The sequence below is a fragment of the Pararge aegeria genome, chromosome 17 (assembly GCF_905163445.1).
Source record: "Pararge aegeria chromosome 17, ilParAegt1.1, whole genome shotgun sequence".
Lineage (NCBI taxonomy): Eukaryota > Metazoa > Arthropoda > Insecta > Lepidoptera > Nymphalidae > Pararge > Pararge aegeria.
Window position 1 is genome coordinate 12522257 of NC_053196.1, and position 21793 is coordinate 12544049.

Genomic DNA, 21793 nt, shown 5'->3' on the forward strand with positions numbered 1-21793 from the left:
CCATCTGCCTATATGTCAACGGGCTAAACATCTCATTAACCATAAAAGGTATAGAGTTGAAATTATCATATTATTTGTATTTCCATTGAAATGTGTATTTCTGCAGTTCACAACATTTTTATTATTTGTTTTAATAATAAAAATAGAATACACGTTATGTATATCTGTAAATTACGGCAGTATCTTTTACGCTTCGTGAGATGATTAGTCCGCTGACCGTCAGACTGTTAGATCCGTCTGATGGTCAGCGGACCGACGAACTGACGGACAGATAGACAGAAAGGACATTTCACCGTTTTTTTTTTAAATTCGTAATAGTTCTTGTAAACCTTCTTCCTACCTAATTAGATCGCTAACTTATAAAATCCCCGCCTAGTAATGTGCAAACGACGTCGTCAAAAGCGTTTCTGAAATCTCAATAAGAAAGGTTAACACTTGTCGCCGAAGTGGGACGACCGGCGACAGACATGAAAGGGTTTCAGATGAGTCTATTTTCACCCGCTTTGAACGGACGCGGCGAGACGCATCACTTTGTTTATTTTTGCAACTTTCAACTTGAAGAATGTCACATTAGCGTAACGGAATTATTTCTTGTTAAGAGGTTGATATGACCGAATTCGATATCAGAACGCTGAGGACGGTAGTAAGCATGATAAAACAGGGCATTGCCAACTAAACAAACCTTTTCATTTTAGGTACAACCGACAGTCCTCTGTGCAGAGCCTGCATGGAGGCAGATGAAACACCGATACACGCATTGCTCCGATGTAGAGGAGTAGCAGAGCAACGCGCAGCATACCTTGGCTCCCCAGCATCACTCCCTGAATAATTGGCGACCTGGGCAGCCTACTAAGCTTCTGGAGAGAGCTCAGCTGGCTAGAGTACCCAGGGAGCCGTACCAGTGTCACTAAGTACAACGGAAGGTTCCGGCCGACCAAGTACGAAGACAAGCCCAGGGAAAGAAGAAGAGGAAGTAGATCAAAACACTGCAAACTAAAACGCAAACAAAAATTCTTCATAGGTAGTTGCTCCGTGCACTTTTCCATTTCAACCATTTCTACTATATTTTCAAAATTCTCATTCGTCTTAAGAAAATTAAACCCCAATAAAAATAATCAGTAAATTCAAAACCTTTTGATTGCAGATTGAGTTTACTGTGTTTACGTGTGTAATGTTAAATTTTCAGAGGATAAATTGAATTTAGTAGTGCTATCCTTTTTCTACTCCTCACGTACAGATATACATCTGCAGGAAAGATAAACCCATTACCGGCCCACTACAGAGCACGTGTCTCCTCCCACAATGAGAAAGGTTTTAGCCATAGTCCATTACTCTAGCCCGGTGCGGCTCGGTGGAAGAAGACGATTTCAGATTGAAAATTTAAGGTTAGATTAACTAGCTGGTGCCCGCGTACTTCGTCCCTTCATTAAGGTTTTTAACAAATCCAGTGAAAACCATTTGTTTTCCTGAGACAAAAACCCTATGTTACGCTTCGTCCTTTCAACTCATTCTATGACAAAAATCAAGTTGAGTGGTTGCTTCGAATTTTAATATTAATAATATAAAGGATTCTGGGCGTAAGACATGCATTTTATCGAAGTAACCTTCATTTCAATTTCCACGTTTTAATATAATCAGTAAGAAAGAGAAACGTTTTCACTCCATGCTCGAATGACATGATTTAATAAAAAAAACGTAAACTGAATTCGTAAAGCTGCAAAGTTTAATACCTGAGTTGAAGTAGGACTCGTATAGTAACTCGTCTGTTACTCCACGAATGTTAGTTAGTTTTTAATTAAAATAATACTCACTATTTCTGCCTTATTAGACCTTTCTATCTTTTATTTTCTTTCTTTCATTTATATCTTACTGGGTGTTGCTAATCTGTGAAACGTTTGAGAGTTCAAGCTAACTTTATGCTTAACTTCGCCACGATGGATTAGCTATGTCGTACTTCAATTAGGTAACAAAGCATTGAATTAATAACATACAGAATCCTCATTCAGCCATGATATTGTATGCAGTGCATTGTGTCCAAAAACAGAGGAAACGCCCCGCGCACGTTTCACTTTACACCCGCAGAATGTTGCTAGCTCACAAACCTTTTCTAATTTTCCTTTTTTTATTAGAACATTAGTGGTAAAATTATGAATTTAACAGCTAGATGGTATGAAATGACTAACCGCTTATTCGAGAAACCATACTAAAGTGGAGTGGTTTTTGATGCTTCAACATTAGTCTTGTACGCGGTTTCTGTATTTTCTTAATTCTGTGTAACAAAGGTTATGTTTTAAATCCTGCGAGAAGTATTCCCAAATGCTTCTAATAATTCAAACTGTGGGCCAAGCAAATAGCCCACCTGATGGTACCTAACGTAACTATAAACAGAGCAACAGTTCGCGGAGCAAGCAAAGAACAAGTGCTAAAAACTGCCGTCCTTTGTCCTTCAACCTGATACGTAGGCTATAAGCCTAAGTGCTTGTAATTACACAAGCAACCACACGCTGCTTGGCGGCAGAAATAAGCATGGCAGTAGTAATTTTCCGGATAAGCTCTGTCACAAAAACATTTTCCGGATAAGCTCTGTCACAAAATCATTTTCCGGATAAGCTCTGTCACAAAAACATCTACAAGTGCTGAACCGGGATTAAAAGTATTCGATATTCATATAACAATGTCAGCTGTACTATAAGTATCCCAAACTTCATCGAAATCGTTGCAATGGTTCAGCCGAATATATGCAGAACCTACTTCGTCTCTTTTCACTTCAATATCGATTTGTTTCAGAATTATAACTCAAGGTCCTTATTCTAATGACATCAATGTATGATTTAAACTGTAATTTTAAAAATAATACAGCTTACACGATGGTAGTGAAATGGTATATATACCGGTCCACTACAGGGCACGGGTCTCCTCCCACAATGAGAAGGGGTTAAGACCGTAGTCCACCACGCTGGCACAGTGCGGATTGGTAGTCTATATATGTATATGTATAAAGTAAAACCTGGCTAAATTCATCTCAATGTTGTCATCACTCTCTTACCTATTTGAATAAAGAAAGTTCAATGTCAGTTATAATTTTGAAATACAGTCTTTGTTTAATTAAAATCAATCCATTTCAGCGCCATTAACAGACAAAACTGTCAAACTTAACCAAAAGTTGAATCGGATGTTAAAAAATAGACCCGACGCAAACTTACCTATTTAGTGGTCGCATCGCATAGCCGGTCCCCACACACGCGACCAAAAAAATGTGACTAAGTATACACAAACCAAACCCTCCTGATTTTGTCTGTATTGTAAAGGTTTCCTTTGAAGTGTGCTAACGAAAACAGCCGTCGTATAAAGGCACCTAAGGTCGCCCGCACGTGATCTGAATCATTCCGTTGCATGCCCATTTTCTAGTACCCACTGCCTATACACGACCCAAAATAGGAGTGAAATGTTTTCCAAGTTCTTGTTTGTACCAATGTCAGTTTATTTATTCCATAGTAACTTCTAAATGCCTGAAGAGATTGGGATGTAACCCTGGCTTTGTTTTTTTTTAATTCAATATATTAATTTTTCCATCACATATGAAGTCCCTATTTTTATTTCTGAAAGCCTAATTGAAACACTTTACGGCTTTGGCTTAAGGTGCTGTAATGGCGACCCCACACCGGTAAAAGCAGCGCAGGTCGGCCTCCAAGGCGGTGGACAGATGCCATCAGGCGAGTCGCTGGGAGCCACTGGCAAGCGGCCCAGGACCGGGAATTGTGGAACTCCCTACAAAAGACCTATGTCCTATGTGCAGTGGACGTCCATTGGTTGAAATGATGATGATGATGATGATGAAGGCTTTGGGGCTTGAAGATTGTATGTTTTCATAGTAAAGAATATTAAAAACTCGCAAAAAGGGTAAAAAAGATGGTTCAGGGTGCATTTTAGAATAATCCTAGTATGCACCAAATACTAGGTTTATTATAAAATGCACCCTCAAATAGGGGCCGGAACTATTTAGTCTACATAACTATAAATTAGGGAACTACAACAGCGATGTTTTTGAAATTTGTGTGAAGTGAAGTTATTCAGCTATAGTTTCAATGGGAAACAACCGTTATACGAGTTGTAATGAAAGTACGTATGAGGGAAAATTTTACTTTACTATCAGAAATTATACGTCGATATTATATAAAATATACGTGAAGAGTCGGTAGTACTTAGATAAAATTAATAAGCTCGTAGTATATAAACGAATATTAATTTTAAACATAGGTCGCATAGTTTTTAAATTGTAATTAAAAAGCAAGGAAGGTAATAATAATATTTGATATGTTTGATTCTTAAATTGATTGCGGTGTATTTCTTTCAGTTTATTATAATAATTTATTTGTCATGAGAACTAACAACTTACATATTACACATTTTAAAATAAAGCACACACACAATAACATGCACGTCAATTACAAGTGCCCAAAGCATTGACAAAGCGTCATGTAAACTGAATTTCACAAAAACTTGTTAGAAAAGAAATATAAAAATTATTTAACACATTACTAATGGTATGTTATAAATATGTGTTTATAAACGTTTTTGAGAAATTAATTCATCTCTTGCTGCAGGTTTACTCATGATGTTTTCCTTTACGTTAACGTAGTGAGTAGATAAACCTGCACACCTGAGAGATGTCTATAATGTAATTCAAGGCAAGTTAAGTCTACCAATCCGCACTTGGCCAGCATGGCAGCTTACAGCAATAACACGACATTCTCATTCTGAGGGGAAACCCGTGCTTTGTAGTGCTAATGGATTGTTAATGATGTTATGATGAACAATTATTTAGTTCCATTTTCTGACATTATCTGTTTTAGATTGCCGATAATAGAAAATATATCTGCTATTCAGCTATAGCTCGTCCTTCAGTAACCTAAATATTGTAATTCATTGTTCAACTGCAATTTTCCGTCTTAGACCCATTTATTTCATGTAAATGATATTTATAAGAGAACAAATCATAAATTAGATTGTGTGGTAACATATTTTCTTTCTTTAAAAATGTTTCCTAGAGTAAACGTGCCTGAAGTCTGTAGTTACGTGATCGGAATCCCGGCGCTTCGGTCCGGGATTTCAATTGGCATGACACTCCTCCTGCGTATTCCTATTGAATTCCGGGATATAATGAACCCGATAATCAATGCACAGCTGTTATAGGCTAGAACAGACCCTGAAGTAATGCAAACACCAACAATATAGGATTAGCAAGAGCTGTGCGAAAACAAATAACGCCCGAAGTTAATAATAATCAATTTTAAAATTAACGTAAATTAAAATACAATTTTCTGTCATCGATTTTACCAGTGCTAGGTAATTAGATAACTTTTTTCAAAAAAAGCGAATGAAAGTGCATTCAACTTTTATTGTACACCACATAAAAATACAAAATTATAAAAGAAACTAGTTTACACAAAGTATACAATTAGGCAATAAAAGTTTTTTTTTTACAAAAAAAAAAGTAGAGATTGCCAAAAGCATAAGAAGCGTTGATACCGGAAGGTCCTCTTTGGGGGGCCGAGTTGGATTTAAATTTTCGAAGTTATTAGCAATGCGATATTTAATTTCAACAGTGAAGGGAAACCTACATTCGGATAGTTTACAATATTCTGGTAAATTCTACTAATCCGCACATAGCCTGCCAAGTGGACTAGTACAGAAGAAATTCTTCTCATTCTGAGAAGGAACGGTGATAATGACAAAAGAAAACTCTTTTAAAGCCAATATGAAGATTTTAACTACCTAGAAAAAAAATAAAAGTTTATAGTAAGGTTATGCACAACCGATACCATACCACGTGAATTTTGCTGTTGGGGAATCCACCTTTAAATGTCCCACATCAGCAGGGCTAGCACAGGCAGGAGATAAAAATTATATACCCCGATTATATCCCCTCACTGGGGATATAAATAATGTTCATCAAATCTTAGAGCAATGGCGCACTAGTGAATATAATTTCCAAATAATATATGTATTTATAAACGGGGGTAAACTTCTGCTTCTTCCTCGTGCTTTAGCAGGCTGACACGTCATTAATATCCCTTCTCTGGGGATCTTATTTGGATATTATATTCACTAGTGCGCCATTGCTCTGAGAGTTGATGTAGCTGTGGGAGAAAATAATTTTTTATCCTTTCCCCTGGGACCTAATTGCCCTTTAGTCGGTCACCATTACATTCAAATTTATAAATATATTTCGCAACAATAAATATCTGATTGAAAACGAAACGAATAAATACAATTTCTATTCTAAACAATCCACCTTCATTCGAAACACATTACGTAGAATCGAACAACGATCGTGCGAAAACTTAGCACGCGAGTACCGCACGTCCTGTGTATGTACGTGATTAGATTGCCAGCTTTCGTGGATTCTGTCCAGACTGACAAATTCCTGCAATAAGTATCATTTTATTAAATATTGATAGAAGTTGGCGTTATTTTGCGGAATTCAAATATATATAATGAAAATTAAAATTAATATATATGCTCCGCGAAAAGCAGGAGATTCTGTACGGTGTCATTTATAATCCCTTCATCTTTAGTCTCCACACCAAACAGATCTTCGGCAATGTTGCTTCCTCAGAAGATGTTGGCTTCACGATCACTACTCACTACAACGATTATTCATCCACAAGGCATCGAACCAACCACGACAAACAAACGGCCAAAGTTTATATACATAAATGTATATGCAAATAAATAAAACTATCGCCCACTGGTCAAAATTCAACCGTAATAATTTAAAATTATAAATTTGAGCATTATTTGACAAAGGCTACGCTGTTAATTTGCGTGTGTGTGTCAAATTCGTGGCAATGTGTAGTTTTTTTATTGATTTAATGTATGTTTTATGTATACTTAAAAAAAAATATTAGAATTCTGCACTCTTTCTCTATATAAAATATAAGTGTGGGTCATACTCCTCCGTCCGACCAATTTCGTAAAAAAGTGTACAAAGTTTTTGCTTCACGTAATGAATACATAGAAGATATTGTCGATATCCATGTAAAAGAAATAGGTATGTCAGTATCAAATGAGAATTCAAAAAACTTTAACTTAATAACTTAAATCCTGACACGTACGGGTCAGAAAACTTAAAAATAAGATAAAAGTTCGCAAATAAATCTCCCATCTTCCTGCTATAAAACCATATAAAACTCATACGAAGCGTATTTCGTCCGATAGAGCTTGCGAAAACACGGCACTGGGGTAAACGCTCCCAAAGTTGGCCGTACGTGATTGGAATCACTACTGTCCCGGATCTGGCGTCCTATCGAATTCCCGGTACGAAACGTGATTGTCACGTCGTAATCCCGGTAATCAATTGTCACAACCGTTACACGAAATACGGATTTCGGGATTGAGTAGGTACCCCACCTATTTTATGTTGAATGCCGCTGATTTATGTTCGAATTATACGAAAGGTTTTTTTCAGTGCGATACAAAGTATGTGCATTTGTTCCCTTCCAGACATTCAGGTTCAGTGAGACATACTGATCTGCATAAATCACCGAGAACTATCTATCCAGAATTAAAGTATAGTTTGTGAGCGGATCCGTAGGGTACTTTCGTTTTAGAGATCTTTGTCTCCAAACCCAAAAGTGTTCACCAGCCCCAGATAATGGGAGATGGGTCCGGCTCTCAATGCTGGGCGTCCTAACCCTGGATGTTTCCCACGGCAAAAGCTTATTCGTTAAATTTTTTTTTTAGATCTTTGAGTCCTAGGTAAGAGCCTGTTAAGGAATGCAAGTACTTTACATCCAGTTTAGAAAAATCAGTAAGTAATAAACGAATAAAGTAAAAGTGAAAGTTGTGTCGGTTTATTTATTAGTTACCTATCATAACTACTGCATCGATATGGATCTAATTTTACACAGCCTGAGTCATACATACTTATTTCTGTGTTCATTTTAAGGATGATGATACCTTGGCTCCCCAGCATCACTCCCTTAAGCACTTGGCGACATAGGCGGCCTGCTAAGCTTCTGGAGTGAGTGAGTGTTTCGTCGCTTAGCTAACAATACCACGCAAGTAAAATTTCTAACGTTTTTGAATTTAAAAAAAATTAAAAAATTTCCATATTATGCAAAGATTAAATCAGAACCCCTTCAACATTTACCACACAGATTTATCATGCGATTTCTGTTTTAAATGATAAAAGAGCTGTTTGTTGGATCTCTACAGTAACAAGCTCTCTTAGATACTAGGTTTATTTGCCTTGCTCGCTAAAAAACCTCTAGCTAAACCTTAAATCTATAACATTGGCCTGGATTAGAAAGTATAATCATTTAATTAATACCTACATTGTTTTAAGTGATAATATAGGCATATAAAAAATAGTGTCACAGAAAAGGGGCCATATATATTTTCAGTAGGACGTAGCGGTTTCAGGCGGCGAGTTCAAAGCACGCGGCCGCTTTGATGTGCGTGCGTATGATCTAAGTTGTCGCGGCCGCAGCTGCTACGTTTATTAATATACATTCTTGTTTACTCACAGCCCGCTACAGTTATTTGCCATTAAAAAAATTCACATGGATTAAACGTAGGTACATTTAAACTGCTCTACAAATAGCGAATCACTTTGACTACAGTTTGAAACTGGGTCTATTGGGCATAACAAGAAAAAGTTCAAAGACTTAAGACCCGAATACTGTTTGAAATCTTTAAACACGAAAATATTGTTTTTTTTTATGAGTAAATATTAAATTTAAGATTTTAAAGTAAGAATTTCGAGGTTAATCAACATTTTTTAAATATAATTCAAGGGGTACATACCACGATAATATTTTTGGATTTGTCGATATTTAGACCCGTCCCATTGCGTGGCCACGATCCATGCAACTGTGGTACGGGTCTCCTCCCACAATGAGAAGGGGTTTAGGCTGTAGTCCACCACGCTGGCCTAGTGCGATTGGTGGACTCCACCCCACCTTTGAGAACATTGTGGAGAACTCTCAGGTATGCAGGTTTGCTCACGATGTTTTCCTTCACCTTTGAAGCAAGTAAATGCTAACTTACAAAATTAAGAGGCGCGTGCTAGGATTCGAACTCACCCCCTCGATAGTGAAGTCGAAGTCCTACCCAATGGGCTAGCACCACTTAAATAACTTCATCCAAAATATTGCTTTAGCTCCACACTTTTTAAAAGAGCTGTCTTAAATTTGTAGCCACAAAACATGTAGCCACAAGTTTGTCATGGAGGTCATAACGTGGCGCGTCGGTGTTTTCTGATACATCGCAATATTTCTGTGTTTACAAGTCGCGAACTAGATACGAGCTTGTTTTTATGGGCCGTACGTTTTTCGCAGCCCATCGCCTGTCATGTAATCTTCTGAGCCAGTGCCGACACTTCATAAATAACCTACTTTATAGGGCTGAGTCCCAGCTGAAACTTTAGAAAATTATTCTTGTAAATCTAACACCAAGGCTACACCTTCCTTTCGGGGGGAATCGACCTCTTTTCAATGTTATGTCCATTTTTAAATAAAGCATTTTGCACTCGATTAAGCTAAGGAAATAATCCTGCCAACATGCCTGAGAGTTCTACATAGCTTTCTCAGCGTGTATTTTGATTTAGTATCCCAAGTTTCAAAAATGCTGCGCTCGTGAACCTCACCGAAATTAACCAAATATTTGATTAATAGCAAGTAACATGTGTTATTAGTGTAACACAGTGTTATTAGAAACAACCAAAATACTTTAACGATAAAATGATGCCCCGCCAAGGAATTGAATACAAGGCCGCGCGATACGTAATCTAACATAGCTACCAGGAAAACAATACAATACAAACACAATTTAGTATACACTCAATAAAACTAATTATCAAGCGAACAAGAATTCAACCTACTAATTACCCGACAAAACGCTTTGATACTAATTTAATAGACCTTCCGGAAAGCCCCGACTACTGAAAGCATGACTGAAAAGCTTGTTATTATGGTGTCATTACCTCTTCCCCGCTACTCCTCCTACAACATGGCCGCTATCATTATGTCATTATACCGCAAGGCACGAGCCAGCAGTGTCACCTAACCCTTAGAGACTTGCCAGATGAGACAATTTACACGCGGTTCATTATATTTTCTCCTTCAGGTTTACTCTTGACTACATAGCCCATCTTGGTTTTTTCTACAGTTTCTCCCTCGTGTCCTGGGATCGAAAAAAGGATCTGACGGATAACTATCATCATCGTCGCACCATGAGACACAATAAAGACAATTATTATAGTTTTATTATCAACCCGTTACCGGCCCAGTACAGAGCATGTGTCTCCTCCCAAAATGAGTAGGGGTTAAGGTCGTTGTCCACCACGCTGGCCTGGTGCGGTTTGGTGGATTCTACGCACCTTTGAGTACATTATGTAGAACATGCATGCAGGTTTCCTCACGATGTTTTTCTTCACCGGTGAAGCAAGTGATATTTTAATTTAATTGCTTAAAACGCACTTAACTTAGAGAAGTTAGTCGCGTGCTGGTATTTGAAGATTTCGATTCGAAGGAAAAACAATTCGAGCTCCTGCCCAATGCGCTATTAACGCTTCATACTTCTTCCTCTTTTGGACGGACAAATCATGAGTTATTCTCAACATCTCAGTACAAGCCCGGCGTTAGGAAATTGCAACAACAATTGCATTAATATTAGTTATGTAAAAAAAAAATTACCTATACTATTTCGTGGTTAATTGCAATTGCACATTTTTTTAATTTTGACTATATATTATGTAATACCTGTTTACAATTCGGCAATTCATCAATAGGATGTTTCAGTCCACTACTTTACTAAAGGCCTCACCCAACAGGAGGGTTTATTCATATTAAGCACCACGCTGCGTCGACGGTTTGGTGATAGCAGTATACGGTAATAGCAGTACAGAGTACGCTGCAGCCCGTTCTGCGTTATATTCCCTCGGTAGTAGTTCGTACGACACCCGCGGGAAGAGAAGTAGTGACAAATGTATCTAATCTTTCCGATTCCGCAACAACACAGCAAAGTTGGCAATATACGAGTACATATATTATTATTACTAATCTGCATTGCAGCAGTTAGGGGAGTCCCAGTTATTAATAGTCTCCTATAAAAGACCAGTCTCTACTCTTTGATATACCTAAAAACAGGATATTAATAGGCAGTGGAGAAACTGTAGTAAACTAGTCTAAAAATGAAGAAAACAAACTTGTAGAAATTAAGGCGCTCTGTCGAATACTGGGTTGGAATTCTAACTTTTGTTGCCAATGCCTGGAAAGCCGAAAAACAACTCATTTTCAGTTACGAAAAATTCTAATAACCTCAGCGTCCCTGGTAGTTAATATCCCATTTTTCAGTCAAACTTTTTAACATTTCAACACGAAAATATCTCTAAACTGCAGTTCGCGCGTAATAAGTTACGCAGTCTGAAGATGGGAATGCATCACCGTAATATTTCTTTTTTAGGCCTGACTTGTAGGGTTTTTGGTATTCCACATAATTATGTCATATGTTTCTTTGCAGTGTATTGATCCGGAACGCTTAACTAGATGAGTAGATATATGTATGCTGGGGAAGAATAAATAAATAAATAAATAATAAATAAATATACTACGACAATACACACATCACCATCTAGCCTCAAAGTAAGCGTAGCTTGTGTTATGGGTATTAAAATAGCTGATGAATATTTTTTTTTATGAATATAATACACATAAATACTTATAATATACAGATAAACACCCAGACACTGAAAAACATTCATGTTCATCAAACAAACATTTTTCAATTGTGGCACTCGAACCCACGGCCTTGGACTCAGAAAGCGGGGTCGCTGCCCACTGCGCCACTCGGCCGTCTGTAAATAATTTAGTTGTTGTTAAGCTTTATGTAACAAAGCTCGTCTGGGAACAACGTCGACGTCGTACTACGGCCATGCTTATTTCTGAAATGTTGCCACAAATTTGTCATGGAGGTGATAACGGAAGTGTTTACAAGTCGCGAACTAGATACGAGCTTGTTTTTATGGGCCGTACTTTTTTCGCAGCCCATCACCGTCATGTAATCTTCTGAGCCAGTGCCGAAACAAAAGTAGGATTGTTGCAATGCTTTGCAATGTTTTCCAATTACTATGAATAAAGAAGAACTTGGCCTTCCCTACCTTACAACCCAAAATACTTAGCTTCTCGGTATTTTTTCGCGCAGTTACCGTATCATCGTCCCATTTTAGGAAGAGGCTCTCAAGTGTTACCATTGTTATACTAACCAAGTGCTAGTAATCCTAAAGTCTTATAGGATTACTAGGATTTTTATTAAGCGGCAGGGTGATAACGTATCTCGCGACATGCTTGCGATAGGCGTAAATCTTGCAATCACGGCTGTCAAACGTCACTTTTCCATACAATGAATAAACAAAAGTGACGTTTGACAGCAGTGATTGCAAGATTTACGTCATTCGCAAGCCTGTCGCGAGATACGTAATCACCTTGCGGGATGGTTTACTCGCTAACTCCAAGTTTTTGCTCTGGGTCAGCCTAGGGAAAAAACTAACTGAAGTATATACTGACACTGAGAGCATTGCTCAGTACTGCTACTGAGAACAACTTGAAAGGAAAACCCATTAATATATATACATATATATTTTACCCGACTCGGAAATTGAACGCAGGACCCCGTCACCTGTAGCCGAGCATGTTAACGAGGCAGGCATCTTAATATACTTCACACTAACTAATATTATACATGCGTAAGTATATGTATGTGTAAATGTCCTTCTTTCGTGCAGTAATAACGGATCAACTTTATTTTTAACAAAGAAATTGTTAAGGAGTCAGAATGTCCATCTTCTTCCTACGAAAATAAAAAAATTCCATATAGACAAAGTCGCGAGAAATCACTAATGATGTATTATTATCTTAAGAAAGCGTCAACGTCTAACGAATTGTCAAACGATCCAAATGGGGTTAAATACGTTAATGGGGCGCTTAACAAGCAACCACTTTATTTAGATTGTCTGTCCGTTGCACCGCTTTATTAAAATCACCGGATGAGCTAGGGCTGCGACCATCGAGACAATCGATCCGTCTGTACGTCCTACGGTATGACAGCTATTCTGTAGGTATCTATAGTAAATTGGGAACGGTGAGTACTCGCCTGCCAATTATGATATCCTAGTAACATTGCCAGTTCAATCAATATAGCTCGATTATAATCGTGTTTTCTTCATCACTATTATGAGCCTATTAATATCCTAAGTCATAGCACAGGTCTCGTCTTTATCGAATTATGGAGGTATTGGTGCTTTAACCCTCTGAGCAGCTCCATTCCGGGCTGGTGGGCTTAAAGGATAATAATGATTACAGGCACCGTTGCCCTGAAATAAGTTAAAATTGCCCTGAAGTAAGTTGGAAAATCTATAATATGTACAATCATTTTTTTTTAAGATGACGTGAAAAGGATGGCAGTACTTTTAACTTGTCAATTTAGTTTAGTTTGAGGTTACTGTATAAAAGGATTAACACCACTGCCAATTACAAACTGGTACTCGGAATATCTTGTCAAAACCTAGCTACTATGACAGTATTTTTTTAAATTTTGATTTTAAAACTTTTTCATCGCAAGTTATGATATTAAGAAACCAAAAAATAATCCTAAATGGCAGTGTCTGTATCCCATAAGCATTTAATTTAATTCTTCCAGACTTCAAGTATTGTCTTCATCAACGCGTTATCTTTGATCGCCTGGTGTTAATAAAGAATGTTAGCAATGTGTTATCGATGAAATTCTCTCATGTGCGTAGGAACGGCCAGTTCATCGAGCATACTTGGAAAGTTGTTCATACTTATGTATTCCTGGTCGTCGCCAAACATTCCTTGTCCCTTTGCATCCGCTGCATTCTAACCATGATTGAATCCTAATCGAAGTTTTAAATTTGCTACAGCAGTTCAAATTGTATGTAATTTCTTGGACAAAAAATATGTGCGTACTCACTGCGCTTTGAAACATTCGAAAACAACATTTTACAAATGCAAAAAGTAGCATATGGTATATTTAATGGTGTAATATTTTGCGAGAACTATTGTATAAAAGTTAATCTGTACTGAATTAAAAGTACTAATTTTTCATTAAACATAGCTAAACACAATTTCGACTTCACCTGTTAAAATCAATTTATCCATTAAAGAGCGATTATGCCACACACTAATACACACACACACACACACACAAACACACACAAACACAAACACACCCAAACACACACACACACTCGCAAATACACATACACACAACACACTCAATCTCTCTCACACACACACACACTAATAGCGTACAATAAACACACAAATCATTATACTAGAAGTGTGAGATATGTAACAAAAGTTTTCATCGACTAATTAAGCCGATTTATAGCTTCCGTAAAGCTTCCAAGTTCCACCGGAGATATTTTTAACATCCGTTCACATTAAGGTCATTTGATATCTGTACACATAATAGGAGTACAGAATACGAATGGGCTTTGATTTTTTTGTTCCCACATAGAACCCACTGTCTTTGATCCTAAAGCAAACAAATAAAGGATACGCGGTGAAAGATCATCGACTTTCTTGTATCCTGTAGAAATATATAGGCTGAGAGGAGGTGATTGATATGTTTTAATCGTTGACGCTAGTGCAGAAATAAAAAGGCTTATAGGTAGAGCAACCTCTCCTCGACTTTATTATTGTTTTCACACCTACACACTAAAGAAGTGATAACTCGAAACAAAGTTTTATATACCTAGTCGCAAAATAATTATTTTTGGGGAAATATGAGTATGGATCTGAGTGATACACTTGTATTTAAAGTGTTAACAATAAAATTAAATAGCTTAGGTATTTGACATGAAGAAGATACCTACAAACGAGTAATACCATGAGTTTAATAGCAGGATCGTTTGCTTGTCAGCCACGCTTATTACCTGAGTACCAAATGAATATATTATCCTCAGGCCTGTGTCTAATAAAGTCCCGCTGCTCTAGCGTAGATACAGATAATTAGAGTTAAGACATTACATGCTGTTACATTGAGAGTTTGCGTCGTATAACAATTTAATTTTGATAAGGTCATTATCACATTTTTGTTCGCTTTAAATGCTTTAACAACTCTTAATTTGGACTAAAAATAGAAAGGAATAACCAATTTCATTGTTTTTACTCAATTTTTTTTTTTTTATTTAATTTTACTATTTCGATTAATTATGTATGTATGTATTATCAACAATATTATGGATTTTAAAGAATGACTTTTTTTAAATTTAAATCTACTTGTATTTTGACTTAATTGATTATTTTCATTTCATTAAATTATGATTTTGCGTTCGGATTATGGTTGTAGACTTGTAATTCCCTTTTTAATGTTTTTTTATTATTTCATATTAAATCATTGTCAGTTGCAGGCCCAATTAATGATGACACACTGTTTCAATAAACAAAGCCAAATTGTAACATCTGATTATTTACGTGTATGTATGCAATAAATCTTATTATTATAATGAAATTTATAACCTGCATAAAATTTTAAATTGCGGTTGGTTATTCGCTCATACTTGAATTATTATCGACTCTTTCTTGTTACTCGAAAAAGAGTAATGCTTTGATTATTATATTAAGGTTACCAGCTCTTAAAACAATAGTGCTGGATATTCGAAGCGTTGTGACGCGTCAGGGCTAATCAAGAATCGTGTCACATTGGATAGCGTTCCAAGAAGGAGCGTCGAGTGAATAAAGGAAAATTAATAAAACGTGTAAGAGGAGCCCAGGATTGGGCACGGGACTATAGTTGCCAAAAATTCGGATTATTGCGGAATATCTCGCCCGGCCAACAACGTGTAACGTCGTAACTATTCACGAGATGCCTTTTTTTACGTTAACTTTGCCTACTTAGATTAATTTTTAGCATGTTTGGCTACGGCTCTGTCGAAGCGATTTCCGGAGTTAGGAAACTGGTGTTGATTCACCCCAATTTTAACACATCAAGATGTCGGTTCTGATTTTTATCTCTAACATTTGATAATCATGATAGCAGACCATATAAGCTGTTGAGTATATATTGCAACACATATAACCTTTATTTCTGAATATTAAAAGTAAATGACTGTTGTAACTTTCCATGTTGTGAGTTACATACTATCTAAAACAAAACATTGTGAATCACTCTAAGTTAATTGAGAAATAATTTTGAAGTTATACTTCTTTTGGTGCGTTAGGGAAAATTATGAGAGTAAATTTTTACGATGCGCGCGCACACCGTCACAAAAAACCGACACCCTAAAGTTAGCTGTCGTCAACATTAGTTTTTTAAAAAAAAGGTTTACAGTGTACACTTTCAATTGTCAAAAATCGGTGATTTAATTGATTCAATTGTACAAAAATCTCAAATTTGAATGTAAAGCTAAACTTTGTGGTCCGATAATGATATAACCAGATAATGCGTTATAATTAAACTTGAAATGCATTAAATACCTTTTTTTCTGTTGTAAGGGTAATTTTTTTTCAAACGTAGAATAAGGCGGAGGATAAAAAATTTAAAAGCTTTTCAAAGAAGTATAAAATCTAACGCGTGTACATAATACACAACCATTTTTAAAAAAAAACTTTAACGACCTTTGCACTGGTTAGAATATTAATACTTTTAATGGTACCACAGCCAGAAATCCCTCACGTCCTTGATAACAAATTCAAAAGAACACCTTGAGCTCCTTTGCACAATGTTTTTGGTAGTATATATGTATACTACAAGGTACTATAAGTCCGATCACAACACGACCTGCAATATAAATATAAATATATATACATATATATATACATATATATAACCTACAGCACAACATTTTAAACTTGTTTTAAAAAGGTGTGCTGTAAATTCAAGATCTCTTGAGGATTTACTTTGGAAGACGCGTACGTTGTTACGTATTAAAAATAAAGAAAATCACCGAACCGATTTGCCTTGGATTTGTTCATATGGCATACACCAATGAAATAAAGATTACCCAAATCCAATATAAAATTAAAGACATACTTTTCTAAACTATCCTGAAATTTAACATTTTGGAGCTGGCAACACTACTCTGAAATAATACATTCGTATTTAATTCCGTCTCCCAACCGCGTGACGCTGCTTCCTCCCGACGACACTATTTGAATAACATTGACGCATTTTAATTGTATTTTGAATCGTCGATAACTTAATGGAGAACTACATTATACCAACGTAGGTTGCGTGTATCAGGAATGGACGCGTCCGGGCCAATACTTTAAAAGGTTAATCAGTTTTTTGGGATACCTTAGGTCCACGCTACACGAAGCAATGTGACGCCGATACCAGATTTCCGAAGGATGGTAAATGGGACCAAATATGACTTTTTGCCCATCCACGTTGGCTTTACTTCTTCAGTTATTGGTTAAGCCCGAACTGAAATGTATCCTTTAACTGAGGAAATCGTTGCTGCCTGCGACACTTATGCAATGCAATGGTAATTCAATACAATAATTAACGTTATCTTATTTTTAATCCAATTTGTGATTTGTAATCTTAATTTACCCACCCATGTGCGAATATTATGCCAATCTTCTAGTTAATCATAGAAATAAAAAAAATAAAAAACGTTACGCCTGAGTTGATAATCGAACCTCTACCTCGTTATCCGCAGTCGAACATGTTAACTCCTAGTTCATCGAGGAAGTTATACAATATGTTGGTCGTAAATAATAACGTACCTTCTCGCATACGCTCCGGCATGTCCCAACGGCTTTATCGCAGCACGCCGATATATCTGAAATGAAAAATGAGCACAATAAGTCTCGATACAGCCATGCCTACTGTTTACTGGAGGGAATGCAACAGCTGGGTCCGCCACAATAAAGCATCGGCTCTCGCTGTGATAGACTCAAGCCCTTTTTCACAAAACCTAGGAAACACTTAAATCGGATGCCGAATGAAGCGTAGAGAGAAAAAACGTTTCACCGACAATTAGATGATGATTAACGACGCTAGGCGCCATCTAAAGTTACGACATCGGCGGCATCGGCGGTGCGTAATGATTAGATAATTGGTAAACTGACACTTGACATATGATAAAAATATAAATTAGTTTTTTTTTAATAACCTTATCCTAATCCATACGAAAAATGAAAAATATGATAATGCATACACAAAATACCGCACCTTGGGGGCCTTGCTAGAATCATAGACAAGTTAGGTTGTATCAGCTGCCAAGTGAAAATCGATCGGTAAAAGGTAAATAAATAAAAATAAATATACTACGACAATACACACATCACCATCTAGCCCCAAAGTAAGAGTAGCTTGTCTTATGTAAAGTCCAGAAAGTAAAGATTTACAGGCAGAATTTGTAACTCTAACGTTGCTTATATATTTTGGATGTTTAATAAGTTTCAAATTTCAATGAATTGCTGGTGTGTCTTATGAATAGATAAATAAATAAAGTCCACCAATCCGCACTTGGCCGTCGTGGTGGACTACGACCTGGATCGTTCTCTTTCTGAGAAAAGACCTGTGCAATAAGTTGGCTGGCTAGTAATGGGCCTCTAATGATGATCCTTAATACTTGTGTATGTGTATGTACAGAGAAGAGAAGTAAAAGAATAGCTATTTTATTAAATATTACTTTCTACTTCTTTCGATATGTTTCTGTTTTTTTTAATATTTTATATATGTTAATGTTGTGGTATACAAATAGTTTAATAAATAAATAATAAATAAACCCAAATAGGTTTGGACGTCGCATCTAATTGGAACACTACAATCAACATCGCTTGGTGGCACGTCTTTATCGTTAAGGCAGAAAATAGCAAAGCCTTTCACCAGACAGTATACGAGAAAATTCGGAAATTGTAAAGTGCCAAATTGGTCCTGCAGCATTCGAACCTGGGATCTTCCACTCATAAAACCTGCTACCCACTAGACCAAGACCTAGAGGTGTGTTTACGGCCGGCTTAAATACCGACAGTTACGTGTGACGTCATAAAGCTTTGATCTATTCCTTGAACGACTCCCGTTCACCCGTCCAAAGTGATTCGAATTAAAAAGAGTTATGCCGGCAATTAAAGAGCTCTGTCTACATTAGGTTAGACATGAGGAGATTGATGTGCAGCAATACACGGTTTTCAACTTTAAAAGTCCGTGGAAAATGAATATCTTTAAACAGTGGCTTGCATAGAGGGTATGCACAGGGTATGCAGATGATATAAAATGAAGAAAATCTCCCGTACGAGTTATAAAATACTTAAGTGTAGGCGTTTTATAGCTCTTACAATGCCTATCCTTAAGTTTTTTATAACTCGTACTGGAGATTTTCTTCATATTATAGCATCTGTATACCCTGTGCATACTCTATATGCACGCCACTGACTTTAAACAAACTTTTGAGTACAGAGATAACGTAATCTAGGCAAATAAATAAAATTATTGAGGTGTATGGATATTAGTGACTACTACCATCGCTTAAAAGAGTATTAAACCTAGATAGTAGAGACGTACCTTAACCTGCTTAATTATAAGGATCATAATTCTGTAACAAAAGGTCAACAATATAATAAGAATACTGCTTCAAGCTATTGTTGCAAGGCCCAGAGATAGTTTTTTGGTTGATATGAATATTTTTTTTACCGGACGTAGCATATTAAAAAAAACTCTATCGTTCCATTTGTGACGGCCGACTGGCGTAGTGGGCAACGATCCTGCTTTCTGAATCCATGGCCTGGGGTTGGATTCCCACAACTGGAACATGTGTGATAAACACGAATGTTTTTTAGTGTCTTTATCTGGTGAACATATTTTTGTTTTTTATTTTGGGTGGTAGATATTTCAGGATTATAAGGTACTTATATATTACTGTTATTCTCTATCTTTTTACCTATGATATTAGTAGCTGTTGCCCGCGTTCCTCGTCTGCGTTTACAATTTTTTACAAATCCCATGGGTACTTTCTGGTTCATGGTTACTCTCCGTAATCACAACTAACTCTATGCCAGAAAAAAATTTAAAGGGCAAACAAACAAACACACCTTTGCATTTATAATATTAGGATAACCACCCGTCAATACTCTGCGCCATACCTAACTATTCAGTAACTATACTGACAACTAATCGTAAATGCCCTAGGCAATTATGCTCTAAGTTATATCCATTTCCTAACTCAATATATAACCGATATTAGAATTACAGTGAAAGCACTTAATAGGATAGTTGGCAAAACACGTTTAATACATTATATCTTTCCCCTCTAGCGCATTTTCAATGAAACAAAATTATAGGAAGCACTTCTTATAGATTGTTAAGTGCAGGACAGTCGGGCTGTGATTACAGTGACTAGGTGGGTAATCGCGTGATATTCTATCAAGTTGCTACTATAAAATATTTAGCTAATAGTTAGGGTATGCTATGCAGTTTTGCATGCAAAATATAGATTTCTATATGGATATACATGAAGAGCTGGATACCACCGTAAACTCGTTGTTAAAGTGCATTTAAGTTACTACTTAAATGCACTTTAACAACGAGTTTACGGCGGTCTGTAGCTCTGTCACAAAACCTCTACAGTAGCAGAGGTTAGTACTACCGCAGTGCTTATTTCTGCCAAGCAAGATTGCTGTGTTCCGATTTGAAGGACTTGGTTGACGGTGTAATTAAAGGCACATGACGTTTAGCACCCCTCAGGTGACAAATGATGATATCTGTATGACGTGTCCCTACGAGGACCAGGGCGCGTTTGGAACCCTCGTAGCTTTAGTTTTAAGTTGACGAATTTATTTATCGCCATCAACTCACTCCTATGACATATTTTACATGTAATGTACGCACCAAAAGTGCCATCTATGTGCCTATTTGAATAAAGAAATATTTGACTTTGACTTTGACTTTGAGGTGTTGCTCTATTTATCGTCGATGGTTTTCACCTTCCTATCCTAAAGCATCTGCTTGGTCTCTCAATTATAAGTATAAAAAAAATTATAGTAAGCGAAGCATACCAAGTTCATCATCATATCAACGGCTAGACCTCCACTACTGGACATAGGTATTTTGTAGGGAGTTTCAATTTTCACGGTTTTGTGCCGCTTGGATCCAGGGGCTACCGTCGACTGTCGACCTCGTTGGGAGTCTGCCAACGCTGCGCTTACCAGTGCGGGGCTGCCATTCCAGCATATGGAATGGCATACCAAATTGATGAAAATAAAATAATTCATTAAAGTTTGAAAAAATCTAAATTCTAAATTAATTTAGGTATTTCAAGTTTCTAGATTTATAAACACTTTTTAAACGTTAAGTCAGTCTATCTGTAGTGAATACCACCGGTTCGGAAGGCAAATTCTACCGAAGTGTTACTAATACCCAAAAACTATAATATTACTACCCGAACTACTTGTATTTGTATTTTTTTATAGAGAACTAGAGTTTTATTTACCTTTATAACTTTATATTTTTTTATGTTTCAGATAGATAATTATCTAATCGTAACTATACTGTCATCGCAATATGCAATCAGTTGGAATCATGTTGAAATCAATACACATAATAAATATGATGCGAACAGCACTTGCCGACTCATTGGGACGTAAATTAAATTTCAATTAGTTAGCACTGTTGGCAGATTGGATACCTCCATCACATGTAAGCTTAATTAATGGACATGATTTTATTATCCGCACATATACTCGTAATGTCTGCCATACATATAACATCCCTATCCCTATCCCTATCCCTACTAATATTATAAATGTCAATGTAAGTTTGT

At 36.7% G+C, this 21793-nt stretch overlaps 1 protein-coding gene across 1 annotated transcript in view; it reads right to left on the reverse strand.

The window, feature by feature from the left end:
• The window catches only part of LOC120631078 (reversion-inducing cysteine-rich protein with Kazal motifs), a 76566-nt gene that overhangs the window by 43637 nt on the left and 11136 nt on the right, over positions 1 to 21793 (reverse strand). The window contains exon 3 of the mRNA XM_039900501.1: positions 17757 to 17812. Coding sequence (XP_039756435.1) covers positions 17757 to 17812 — 56 coding nt within the window. The remainder of the gene's footprint in view (positions 1 to 17756; positions 17813 to 21793) is intronic.